The 13,784-nt window shown below is 29.0% G+C and overlaps 1 protein-coding gene across 2 annotated transcripts in view; it reads right to left on the reverse strand.

Annotated features, from left to right (window-relative positions):
- Positions 1–13,208, reverse strand: part of LOC129976422 (brahma-associated protein of 60 kDa-like) — a 29,238-nt gene extending 16,030 nt beyond the window's left edge. The window contains exons 1-7 of one of the 2 annotated variants that reach the window (XM_056089983.1): positions 13,067–13,208; positions 8,429–8,761; positions 6,559–6,764; positions 5,616–5,850; positions 5,085–5,210; positions 3,455–3,571; positions 2,353–2,454 (exon numbers count right to left, since the gene is read on the reverse strand). In XM_056089983.1, coding sequence (XP_055945958.1) covers positions 2,353–2,454; positions 3,455–3,571; positions 5,085–5,210; positions 5,616–5,850; positions 6,559–6,764; positions 8,429–8,752 — 1,110 coding nt within the window. In that variant the 5' untranslated portion in view covers positions 8,753–8,761; positions 13,067–13,208. Of the gene's footprint in view, positions 1–2,352; positions 2,455–3,454; positions 3,572–5,084; positions 5,211–5,615; positions 5,851–6,558; positions 6,777–8,428; positions 8,762–13,066 lie in introns of both variants that reach the window. The other variant, XM_056089982.1, reaches the window with a different exon arrangement.
- Positions 13,209–13,784: the final 576 nt, after the last annotated feature.

Consider the following 13,784-nt stretch of genomic DNA (forward strand, 5'->3'; position numbering starts at 1 on the left):
GAATTTATCAAAATCTATTTCTACATCACGAAGAATATTCTAATAACCCAAGATATCTTACATAAATATGAGCAAAGTTACATTTATTCCCATTAGCAGTTTCATGTTAAAATGCCAAAAAATAGTTTTGAGATCCCTAAAATCTTGTTCAAAGAATTTGATATCACAATACCATCCAGATACATTTACTTCAAGTAATCATATGCAAAAACTTTTCATGCCTCTAGACAATGGCAGGAGTATTTTGCAATCTTGAGAAAGGAATAGGTAAAAACATTTTTATCCAAATGTAGAAAATGAACATTTATCACACAAAATCCAGACTTCAAGTCAGTAGTTGATAAATATGCTGTATGCTTAGAATCATGCAACAAATCATCCATGCATGGAATGCTAGGGATCATAGTTGCATTAAGTTTTTGGAAGTCAACATGCAGACATGCAGACATATAATAGCCACAGCAACATCAGGAGCTTACACTCATCAATATGAACCTTTTCTAAAATATTTTTTTTCAAAACAATATTTTCTTGGCAGAAGATACTACATACAGAGAAACAAAATTGGTGAATTACTCCATGTGTTCTCATGACATTAAACATAAAAAAGTAGTCTTTCTTCCTATATAGAATGAGTTCTAACATCATTGTAACAAGATTTTTAATCTTTTGCTTTGAAGATAAATATTTTCTCTTATGCTTGAAAATCAAAGGTATTAACAGCTACAGTTTTCTATCAATTTGCTAAGGTCATAGTTATGGTAGATTTGGACATGAGGATATTCTTTGTTTTAAATAGTTTGTACAATCAAGTAGATAATTTCTGTGTTGGCACATATTTGCATATCTACATCACAAATAACTACACCAATGAAGGATGTTGGTTCTTCGGGATCTACAAAACAAAAGTACATTTTAAAATTATCTGTACATTCCTTTTTGCTAGCACATAAATTGCATGTTTGCTTTTGATGAGTCCTAGATCACAGTTAAAGCAAGCCACATTTCTTTCCTGAGAAACATACTGATTATCATGGATAGAACAGTAGGAGATTTTTATCGTTCGATTCCTATTCACTAAGTTTCTTCTCTTCCATTCCACAATTTGCCTTTTTTAAAAAACAAAAATATAAAGCTCATAATCACCTACTTTTAAAATAAGTGATTCCAATGTTTTGATTTCAGCCCTTTTATCAATGAAGAGTACTTTTATATCAAATGAAGCATGGAATTTATCAGCATGATCAAGTCAGATAAAGTTGATCATATATTTTAAACCCCAGACCAGATTGTCATTCATAGAAAAATTTTTGTTACTCCACAAATAAAAAACTAGCCAAGTGAAATCATTTCACTTGGTGTTTTAAATGAATTGGATTTAATTTGAATATCCTTTTTACTCAGGTTTACTCTTTGGATACCTCTGCTTTTTCTCAGGCCTCAAGTTCAGTTATGTCCTATGAGATGAGATGATTAAAATTCTTTTGGAGTATCAGTTCTTTTGAATTGACAACTCAAATAATGCAAGACACATAAATCTATTTTGGGTTTGTAATCAAGAGTTTGGTTTGAATTGATCAAATTATTTCTTGTTTAAATTCTTAATTTTTTTTTTTTTTTTTTGTTCAAATGCTTTTCAAACCACCTATTAAGGGCTTTGTTTTCAGCCTCATGCTTCTTTTCTGTTCTTTGCATAATAATTGCATTTAATTCACAAAAGTTTCTTCATTACTTCTGCATATTAACACAACTTTTATTTCTACAATTTTCAGATTAAGTTCAATACGAAGCCTTAATCCTAAGGTAAGAGTTCAAAGTGACATTTTGCCTTTGATACAAAAGGTATCCCATTGTGTGTCATTTGTAACTGTTGAACTTTTGTTGGTATTTCAAGTTTAAATAAAATTTTGTGTTCTGCAAAGTTGATGAATGGCAATCCTAAAACCTAAGATAAGCACTTTTAATATGAATTAATTGAAATTTATATGCTATTCAAAAGAAATTTTACAGATATAAGCAATAAACTTATGCTCAGTATTGTTTTAGCATACCTCAGAACACAAAGTTCTTGGTAAACAAACAGGTAAAAGGAAGATGTTAGGGCCTGGAGGATAATTATATCAATGCAGAATTATAAATAAATTTTTAAAAATAAAAATAATCATTTGAATAATTTCTTTTTCTTCATTAAGTTTATTTTTAAAATGATTTTATTAAATTTATTACACACAAAATGCAATTGTAAAGCTTATATATATACACACAAAATGTAATTGTAAAAATTTAAGAAATGCTTTCTGCATAATTTAAATTTCATGCAGAAATTATCTGGGAATTAATTTGTGTACCTACCTGATAATCCAAAAGCAGAAGGATTGTACATCTCACATTTTTATCGCCTGGCCTCTTTACTTGGAATCCATCTGTCTCAGTAGTGGTGGGAGTACGATGCCACTGAAACATGATGGCAAACATTAAAATAATAATAATAATAAATTAATTAAAAATGAAATTATGACCAGATTTCATTGTCTTATTTCATCTATCCAATTCTTTTGAAATTCATAAATAATTAACTATTTTCGGGAATAAACGATCATTGGATAATTTCTCCTGGCTGTTGAATGATTAATATGGATAACATAAGAATTCCAGCATCTAATAAGTTTCTTTTGCAACATGCTAAGAATGCCTTTAATTGGCCATATTTTCTATAAAAATAGAGAATTCCTATTAGCCATCTATGACATTAATTTTAATCATTCTACAGCTCTTTTAAAGTATGGTGACATAATCATATTAAATTTCTTTTTCCAAAGCCATTCAATATGAATAACCAAGAGAAGAATTTACATGTTATGCTAGAATAAAGGATACTTTAGACTAGATTCGTACCATTTACAAAAGTATGATAAAGGATATAAAAGAGGGTATTTTACGCTATACTTATCTATGCATAGCCGCCTTGATTTTAATATAATCCTATTACTTCAGAAGTGATTCCCTGGCATCTGTTTGATAGCATCACTGTAGAGCTTTTGTCATTTGAATTTACTGAAGTTGTCTCTTTTCTGTGCTCTTTTTTTATTATTTAAAACAAAAATTCTCAGATGCTCTTTAAGCAAAGATATTTCAGCCTATTTCTGCACCCGAATAACCACAATAAATTTTCAGTTTGACTAGCAGAGGGATTTCATACTTAATCTATATATTTATACTTTAAATTTTTTTCATATGAATCTGTGGGCTAACACAGATTTCTTATTGAGATGCATAGGGCTTCAGCAATCATAGCAGGGATTTGCATAGAGTATGAATTTAGGTTTAAAGAGGTACAATTGGGGTGAATTTTCTTTAAAATTTACAAACTTTTCTCATAAATAACTTTTAATCTAACAGCCCTAATTACTTCCTCTTAAGTTGTTGTCAGTGAATAAGGAGAAACAATACTCACTTCAACCAAATGATTGTCTGGTCCATACAAATCTTTGTCCAATTCAATTACCAGGCTTTTAAAGAATGATGAAAATTTCCGCTTCACTTTACTTTGGTCTGCTTTAGGAGCATTGGGCTGAAAAAAAAAAAAAAAAAAAAAAGAATATTTCAAAATTTTTACAACTTGAAATATAACCTCAGAAAATGCATCTTCATAAAATTTTCTTAAAAAGTAAATGATTAAGGAAATTAATTTCTAAATAAGTTATTATGAAATAATTGCTTCCTTCTATATAAAAACTTAACAATTTGTTTATCTTTCCTACTTGTTAAAGTTCTTGTTAAGTTGTGTTAAAGTTTGGAAACACCTTTCTTCACTAATGTTGTTTCATCATGAAATATACATAAATAAATCTTTTAAGTGCTGTATTATTTCAATATTTAAATCAATCACTTCACTTGATACATTAAGTCCCCACTGTTAAATCAGAATCATAATTGACATATTTCTTCAACTGTTACATAAAAGTGTCTGCTTGTATTGGGCATAAAATGCTAATATTCACACTATGAAAAATGAAGATATATATTCAAATAATTTTGCTATTAATAGGCTATCAAACAAATAAAAATTTGAAAGCAGTAATATTGTACAAGAAATCAGAGAAATTCTTTACAATTGTTGAAGTTTTTGCTGATAAAATACAATATTTTAAATGGTTGTACATCATTTTGAAATCTGAAGTCATAATTTAAATATTGATATTTATTTTATATTCAGGTGACTGTTACAATAAAAATAAATTAGAACCTCTAATATGATTTTAAAATTAGAAAGTTGATGATATCTCTCTTTGTGCAAAAACAAATGTGCATTAACAAAGCAATAAATAAATGTTTGTGTCTGTTGAAACTCTGTAGGATAGACAGTCTGACTTAGGTAAGTTTGGCAAATATACTTCAGAAATAAGGTTGGTCTCTATATAGCTTCTTAAACAAAATAATTTTAAGTTTCAAATTTAGTTATTCATATAATTCTTAACATTATAGAAGTATTAAACTACTATATTCATTGTGCTAAGTAACTTTAATTTTCTGCTACCTTTCCCATAAAATTTGAATTTTAAAACAAGGTGGAAGTAATTAAACTTCAATTAGTACAAAAATATTTTATTGTTGAAATGAATAACTAATGCGTGGGCATTTTGCTTATTTTGAAAGGATTTTTCAGAGACCTAGAGAAAAATCTTAAGTACTTTAGTGGGAATTCGAGGAAAAAAAAATAAAAAAAAATAAGAGATTTTCACGGATTGTGAGAAGCCTGTTATCAACAATGTTATCAAGATACCATTTATGTCCAGTTAGATGCTTATTTATTTATTTTTGTATTTGTGTCTCAATGTGTCAGTTTTATTCATATATTTCTATGCAAAAGAAGTTCATTATAGTGTTTATAGTTCTACTACCTTTTAAAGTTTCAACCATAAGCTTTGATTTACTATTTGACAGTCTGTCTATAGAAAATTTTATAATTTTTCCAAACATCATTCAGCAGTTTAGATATCTGCATTATTGAACTGTTTCATCATATTTAAATCAAAGACCTCTTATAACCAAGTGACACAATTAAGGGGAGCAAAATGACTTACATCATCCAGCAATCTTCCTTCAACCCTGAGTTCCCAAGAAGGAACAGTAGGCTCTTCACCTGATTCTCCTTCTGGTTTACCTGGATAAAATGTGTTGGAGATGAAGATTCTTAACTTGCGCTTTTGCTGGAAAAAAAAAATGTATTATGGATATTATAAAATTAATAATACACATATAAACTATGTTATATTAACATGCTGTAGCATCCTAGTAGTACAGATATTAACCCATTAATGCTCAATTTTAAGCATGCAGCCATCTCAACTATCTGTTAAGATAAGAACAATCCCATTTTTCCTATAACTGCTTTTCATATCCCTTCTCACAAAGTAATATCTCTCAATTTTAAGAAATGCATTGAACTTTTTAATAAGATACATGGTGAGATCAAAAACATCTTAGCCTACTAGTTAAAATGTATTTGATTCAGGCACAATCAATCTTATATGAATGATTTATGAAATGCTGTAATAATTTAATATGACATCAAAGCAAATTTTAATGATGTTGACCCAATAAAAAGAACATACTTTCATTGGTCTTTTGAGAGCCTCCTGGATATCAAGCCTCTTGCGCATGATTGTGGAATCAAGCTTTCGCTCAAAGGTCAGCAAATCCATGTAAGCTTGTGATTCAGGAACCAGATCGCGCACCTTCTGTGGCAGGATCTTCTCTGCAAGCTTCTTCTTCTTCTTGCTGCTCCCTCCACTGGTGCTAGAGGCAGGCCCACTGGTATTCCCTGTGCTGCTGCCCTGGGGTGGACCACTGCACAGAATAAATTATAATTGATTCTTTTACTTCATCAAATTCGGGATAAAATCCATAAATAAAAGAAGTTTGCCCAATAGTATACAAACACAATACTTCTAAAATTCAATGAGCTATGTGGTAAAAATTTTTCATATGTTTTTAAAATCAAAACTGTTTTAAATTTTAAATTAAAATGTCATAACGTAAAATTACAAATTCAGATTAAAAAGAAAATTGCCACTAACATCATGAAATTTTGGATCCAATAAGATAAAGAGAATATGTTTGTAAGTTTACTATATTTTTCCTATTTATTAAAAAGACGAATCACACTATAAGTAAATGAAAAAGTGGTGGGGAGAATTCCCTCACTATACATTCATTTAAAAATAAGGTACGATGGATAACAAGGTTTTAATTTTCTACTATTACAAATTAATTTTAAATCAAAATATTTCTACTGTGAGGAAATATTGACTTTTAATTAATATTTTGAAAATGCCATAAGCACTCTCAAATGACTATTTCAAACTACCTTATGCAGATAGGGAATTTTTTAATTATTTAATTAATAATATTAAATTAATTCATTAGAGAATGTAGCTAAGAGCAAGAAAGATGGAATAAACATATAGAGAAGTACAGAAAACAATATGTTACGTTGTTAAAGCCAATATTTGCAGTTCATGTGAAATAAATTATGTAGTATTTTCAGTCACCCACCTCTTTGAAGAAGTGGCTCCTTGTGACCTCCCATCAGATCGGTCTGGTGCAGGGCGTTTGCGTGACTCCATGGTCATCGGACCAATTGGACCCTGAGCTGCCCTTGGGCCCCCTGCATAGGTGTTGGAAGGGGGTCCCATGCCCACACGTCCATGAGGAGGAGGAGCTGGAGAACCTGGCGGGTAAGTAGGACGCTGTGGCTGAGGCTGAAAATGGTGCTACAAGAATTTAGCATCATTCAAGAATAGAGAAAAAGATTCAATTAGAAATGGGGGTTGGGACTGCAACTAATGCTAAAAAATGTGATGAAAATCAAATACAAAAATAATAAAGGCAAAAAAATACATCATATCTTAAAACATTCACACACATTTCATGATGTTTCTATTCTTTAGACCATATTTGCCCTGAATATGTATATAACCTAAAAAAATATCTCCTCTATAACATGTTAGTCATATAATCATGTCTACATCTTAGCTTGCATTAATTTAATAATCCTCCATAATCTATAACTAGCCATATAATTATGCCTACTGTTTAGATTACAATAATTGTTCTTGAATAAATATTTGTCTACATGCAACCATGACTTCAAATAGTATGAAGAGATATTGCTATAAATATGTAGACAATAAATTGACTGAATGATAGTAAACATCTGAAGTTGTTAATCAGATTGCTTTTTCTCTCCCTCCCCCCATTTTGCTTCTTTACTGAAATGTTATGTTGTATTATACAATAATTGCATTGTAGAATTTTTATTTATTTTGAATGAATATGCCTGATAATCAAAAGGATGAACATTTTCTTTCATTTTCAGAATTTCATGGCACTGGTTAGAAAATCCAACAATATTTTCTTAGCAGTTAAGTGTTATGGATTGCAATAATTTAGATTTTCTTTTGTAGATGCACCAAGCTTTTTTTATAGACAAAACTGGTTCACTGGATTATCACAAGAGTTACTATTGTTTTTGTTGTAGATCAAATTAATAAAAAAAATATATGACATTTATTTTTAAAAATACATTTTTTATCATTTGGCTGACTGAAACAAAGTTGCCAAAAAACAAATTCTTATATGAAAAAGTTTTTTTTTTAAAGGCAAAATTGAAAAAGGATAAATTATAAGTTAGGCATTATGTACAAGACACATGGATACCTATATGCAGTTTATATACAAACATCATGAAAATTAGTTCAATACATGCAAAAAATATAAACACAATTTCTTTATATGGCATGCATGCTTGATATGACAAATATGTTACTTTTGTGTAAAGAAAGCATACAATATCATACACATTCACAGTATTCAAGTAATTTTATGCCCAGATAAATATATTCCTTTTCATGTCAAATTTGTCTCTCTCCTTGGAAACTACTCATATAAAATTATATAAAGCATTATGTTCCAAGGAAAATAGAGTACCTCACAACTGAGGGTTTTTAAATTAATACAAAAACCATACGACTAAGAAAATTCTACAAGTATCTAGAGGTCTTCTCACTTTTATCAGGATAATGATCAATAAAGGTACAAATATATGTTTTAGAAATTGCTTCATGCAGCATAGTAGTTAGAATACAGTTCTTTTATATCACAAGGATTCCATTTCACTTTTAGATTTTCTTATTACTATTGCAACAACAAAACACAGGCTATGTACCCTGTTATAACAAAACAGTATTTCATTTCAAGGAATATATTTTAGCCCAGTTACAAAAAATAATACAGTTACTAAAAAGCATCAAAATATAAAATTTCTAAATGCACATTTACTAAAAAGAGTTAAAAATCAATAAGAATTTTATACAAATAACATTTTTCTTATCTAAATCATCAAAACAAAATTTAGTAGATATACCTGATACACAGGTGCAGGTGTCCCATACTGACGGTTTGGAGGAGGTCCGGCATGCTGTAATGTCATAGGACGGTCAGGTGGTCGCATGCCAGGGCCAGGAGGACCCGGTATGGGCCCCATTGCACTTGGAGGTAGAGGAGAACTTGCACTGCCCTCCTGCTTGATACAAAGAGGAATATTAGATGTGGCACCTGTTTGGTTTTGGATAACACCTGGGACAGGAGGTGGGACTGGAACTGGAGTAGGACCTGGAGGAACAACAACACTCCCGGGGACTGTATTCTGATTGGGTACTGGATAACCCCTATTCATATTGGAAGCCATAGTTGCCAACTAAAATAAAATAACCGTATTCAAATATTAGAATTTAAAATTCACATTTAAAATTATACAACCTCCTATGAAGATCACAATATTCATCATAATAAATTCACAATCTTCAAACATGTATCTAAATATCTTAATTAAAGAATAAAATTGCCAAAATGGAATTTCAGCATATATTGAATTTAGTTTATATGTGCCTACTGAAATGATTCTCAAAATTGGTCATTTCTAGTGATTTTCTAGCATTAAATGCTAAAACTAAAAGTGATAAAAATTCAGTTCCTTTCATTGTTGATTTCAATAGTGAATCATATAGGACAAAAACATTTTCTCACATTGCCTTTCTAAATGTTTTTCATCAAACTACGATTGTTTCCAAAAACATTCATAAAATAGCAATTTGTATCAAATTTAGTCACTTCGAAAAAACATTCATGCATTTGATTTGTGATGTGGTTTGCTTTGCAAGGATTTGTTGATGAATAAACTTAAGATTTAAAGTATTTATATACTTATAAATATACTAATTGCATTTAATTGCTTAATAAACATATTGCTCATCTGCATGCATTTTTTTTGTGGAAAATCTCGATTATTATGGTTCAGCAATTAAACTTGTAAACATACTTCTGGTCTGTAATTTCATGTTTCTAGTGAAGGTCTTTCTGCTCTTCCTGACTGAGTGGAAATTATTCAAAACTTTTCTAGATAAAATATTATTTTTCAAATGCAGAGATTTGTGGGAATGTATAATTTTTATCATATATTCATTTTTAAAGTAGTGCACATTTTAGCACTCTCAATAATAATAATAATAATAAATTAATTAATAAAAAACCGCACAAACAAAACAAAAAAAACTTTAATTACAGGCTTGAAAAAGCCTACAAATCCTCCTGAATGGACTGAAGAAGTTGAATGATCATTTATCGCTGTTGAAAGAGATTAGGTGAGGCAATCCTTCTTAAGCATCAATTCTAGATGCTGTTTTAATTGCTTCAATTGATGCATCAAATTTCACCATAGGTAAATCTTTAATGCAGTTTTAAATTTCAACTGGAATCCAACTGCATTTTATATTTAAAACTTTCTAAAAGTCAATAAAATTGGTCTACTTATAATAAGGAACTTTAGGCTCTTTTTACACCAATTAAGAAATTTATACACATGCTTTGAATTTATAATCAAATTACAAAATAATGTATTATCTTTAATTGTACCCTTATGCTTTTAAGCAGATATCAAAAAATGTTCTCAATACCAACTCAGATATTCCTAGATTACATTTCGGAAATCTCCACAGATATTCACTATATAGTTGGCATTGACAACAAAGTTGTGGATGAATTATTTACAGTTGAAATCAATGCAATTTCAAAACCATCCACATTAGATTACAAAAAGTTTGCTGAAATTGAATTTCATGAGCCTGAATTTCAATCTTTCTTTCAGCCAGATCATCAATTAATTCAGGGAAACAATATTTCCTACTAGAAGATACTTCTTTGTATTACGATGATTCATCTGAAACCATTCCAACTTTAACTCCTCAAGACTGTGATAAACAGTATTTAAAAATCTGCATTTTCTTTCTGATCTTGAAATATTAGCAATGACTGATTTAATTTTGAAACATTTCTTTTGGTAGAAATTAGATAAGATATCAAAAACAGAGTTTGAGCTACTGACAAAAGTCAGCAAGTCAAGCAAAAGTCATTCAAATACACCAAAGCTCCACTTAACACATACTGATACTCAATTCACACACAATCATATTGACTACATAGGAACATTTCTTATGTCGTATGGATGTAAGTATTCTCTTACTATCATAGACAGATATACCAAGTAGCCTAAAGTAATTTCTATAGGAGGAATCGATTTCTCCATTCTGAAAGACCTATTAACATTACAACAGATTAAAAAGACATATCTAATGCCTTCTTTATTCAGAGAGTTTATAAATATGACGAGAAGCTATATAATCTATACTTCTTACCATTAACAAAGTAATGGAATGATAGAATGATTTCACATGCACTTCAAAAGCTCTATTATTGCCAATAAAGACAATGGTTGATTTGATATTTTGCTCATAATATTGGACTATGCTCAGAGTGAAGAATGACTTAAATTCAACAAGCTCTCAAATAGTCCATGGTACTATTTTACATTTACCATCTGATCTCATTTTTAAGATTCTTTTTCAAATGTCTATGACACTCATATATGCATTGAAATTAATTACGATGATGAGAAAACTCTGCCCAAGTGCTTCTGTTTTTCATAGTTAGATGAAAAGTTATGCATGTTTGCCATTAAAACAACATACACATGCATTTCATTCAATAGACAAAATACGACTTTCTCATTCAGGTTCATATTCCTATAAGTCATACAGACAAAAATTTGATAAATGATCTAAATTGCAAAACCACTGCTGATTCAATCGGTTGCTTAAAGCCAACTTATGAATTTTCAGAAGACTTAGATTCACTAAAGACTGTTTCAAATTGATATATATTGCCCACATAGTATAAATATATCTGACTTGTATTAGATTTTATGAATTTTGTAGTATCTTGTTATTATTAACAATAAAGAGGATAATTTTTTCTTCTTCTTATATTGAATATTGCACTGTTCCCTTCATCTTTGTGGTGTAATATATATTAGTCAAACTTTTGGAACCTTTTGGCAGCAAGAAAAGCTTCCTTTTGTTCCACCAAATGTTAGAAATGTCTTTTGGCATTTCTTCTGACATCACAGAACTTATATAAGAGAATGATCCTAAATAACTCAATATGAATCGAATATGATTTCATGTTCAATTTTTATAATGCTGCAAGTTAATAAATATGTTTCATTATTCCTCTTAAGCATCAAAAAGTCTTAATATTTCTACATGAACCTAACAACAGTGTATTCAGAAGCTTAAAAGAAATGCAAGCAATATAAAATTTCATTTACTAACAAAGAAATATAATAAACAATAAAAAAAATAAAGTTTTACTTCAGTAAAGATGCTAACTTTTAACTTAATAAATCATTTTCCCGCTGCTAGTTAATTTAAAACACAAAAATACATCAGTTAAAAAAATATCACTTTAAACTTTTAGTTAGTGCAATATAATTCCTAGTAAGAATAAAAGTTATTCTATATGACACAAAATCTTTCCTTTAAAATCAATAATCTTTTTCTTATATTTCATAATAATAAGAGACAAATTATAAAAACAAATATATTTCTACAGAGAAATAAAATTTTAATATTACTTGCAAATACTATGCTTTGAAATCAAAGAAAGTTATGAGGAAAAATAAGACTTAATAAAACAAAAAAGTTATGCCTGCAAACACTTACTGCATTTCATAAATATTAATGAACTCCCCCCTCCTCTTTCTTCCAAATATAAGTCAAAATTTCCACACAGCCATATTAATTTTTTTTTCAACAATGATCAAATTTTACTCTCTATATTTTTTACAAAAGTTTTGAATCCAGGAAATACTTTCACAGTATTCAACATTTTTTTGTACCTGAACTCAGTGCATTTTCTATTTCATTTCATCTAATCGTTTTATCTCTGCAAATATAGATTGTTCTAAGTTACTGTTGATAAATATTATGACAATTTTTTAACTCATTGAGATCTCCATCACTGTAATTCAAATTTTACGATTAACACTTATAAAGTTTCCTTGCTTTCATTTGCTTCATCGGATAATTCTTGAAGGACATGTGAAACATCATCAAGTTTCATCAATTTATGAGAAAACAATTACTAAAACATGAATAGTAATGAAAAAGTTTCACCATTTATGTGAAAACAGAATATGAAAAACGTTATTTTTCTTTAAAATTTGATCAGCAGCGATTGCTGAAAGCTATGAATAGTTAGTTTCCAAAATGAATTGAGAAAAGTAAGTTTTAAAAAAATTGTGAACATTTCAATAGATTTAAATAAACAAAAGAATGCAATAAATAATGGAGATCTGTTCATACATGGAAGCTTTCTCATAGAACATTGACCCGTCAAATATGCCCCAGTAATGAAAAAATGCACTCGCTTTTTAATAGGAATTATTAAAAGATTCAGAAATTTCATTCAAGTTATTATACAAAATCTTTATCAAGTCTTTATATAAAATATCTCAATAGCAAACAAACACAATGATATTAACGATTACCATTGCTCATATATAGGTATTTATTTCAAAGACAAAGTATTTTAAAGTATAAACAGAAACATATCTTGCATTTTTTTAAAAAAATTCTAAATAAAAACACTTGAATAAAATATTATTTACCTCACGAATATACTCCGATTTATTAATAACTTTTCATTGAACTAGTCGGTCTCAACTGAGAAAAGCGAGACTCGTTAACTAGAGGCACTTGATCTTCCTCTAGTAGTCCAAAGAGGAGAAAGCTTTAGGAGCGATAATTGGGAATAAGCTCTAGAGGACGGATTTCATTCCAGTAGTGATGGAAGTGGGGGAAAGAAGCACTAGATGTATGGTTGCTTGCAGAAAAGCTTTTTGCGCCAAAAGGTGTAAATCTTCGGATGTTATTGCAGAAAAATATCAAACTTTTTCGCTTTTATAAAGAAAAAAAATTTAAAAATTACACTACCAAACTGTACATATTTCCACCTTCCACAGCATATTTATGTTCCTCTGAAGACATACACACACACTTTCTCTTTTATTAGAAAAGAAGTTGTATATAGTAAGAATTTATATATATATATATATATATATATATATATATATATATATATATATACATAATCAAAATAGTTTTATTATTTTCAACGATTAGAGACGTTTTCTTTCAAATAAAAAAATTATTATTGAATTTCATTAATAAGTTAGTTAATAAATAATGATTTAATAAATAATAATTTTAATAAAAAATGCTTACTATATAAATACATTTTGATCATAAAAAATTAATTTCCAACAAATTCAATTTTAAATAAATAAAAATATCAGATAAATTTCTAAAAGAGTATAAAAAAGCAAA

The sequence above is a fragment of the Argiope bruennichi genome, chromosome 7, assembly GCF_947563725.1.
Source record: "Argiope bruennichi chromosome 7, qqArgBrue1.1, whole genome shotgun sequence".
Classification (NCBI taxonomy): Eukaryota; Metazoa; Arthropoda; class Arachnida; order Araneae; family Araneidae; genus Argiope; species Argiope bruennichi.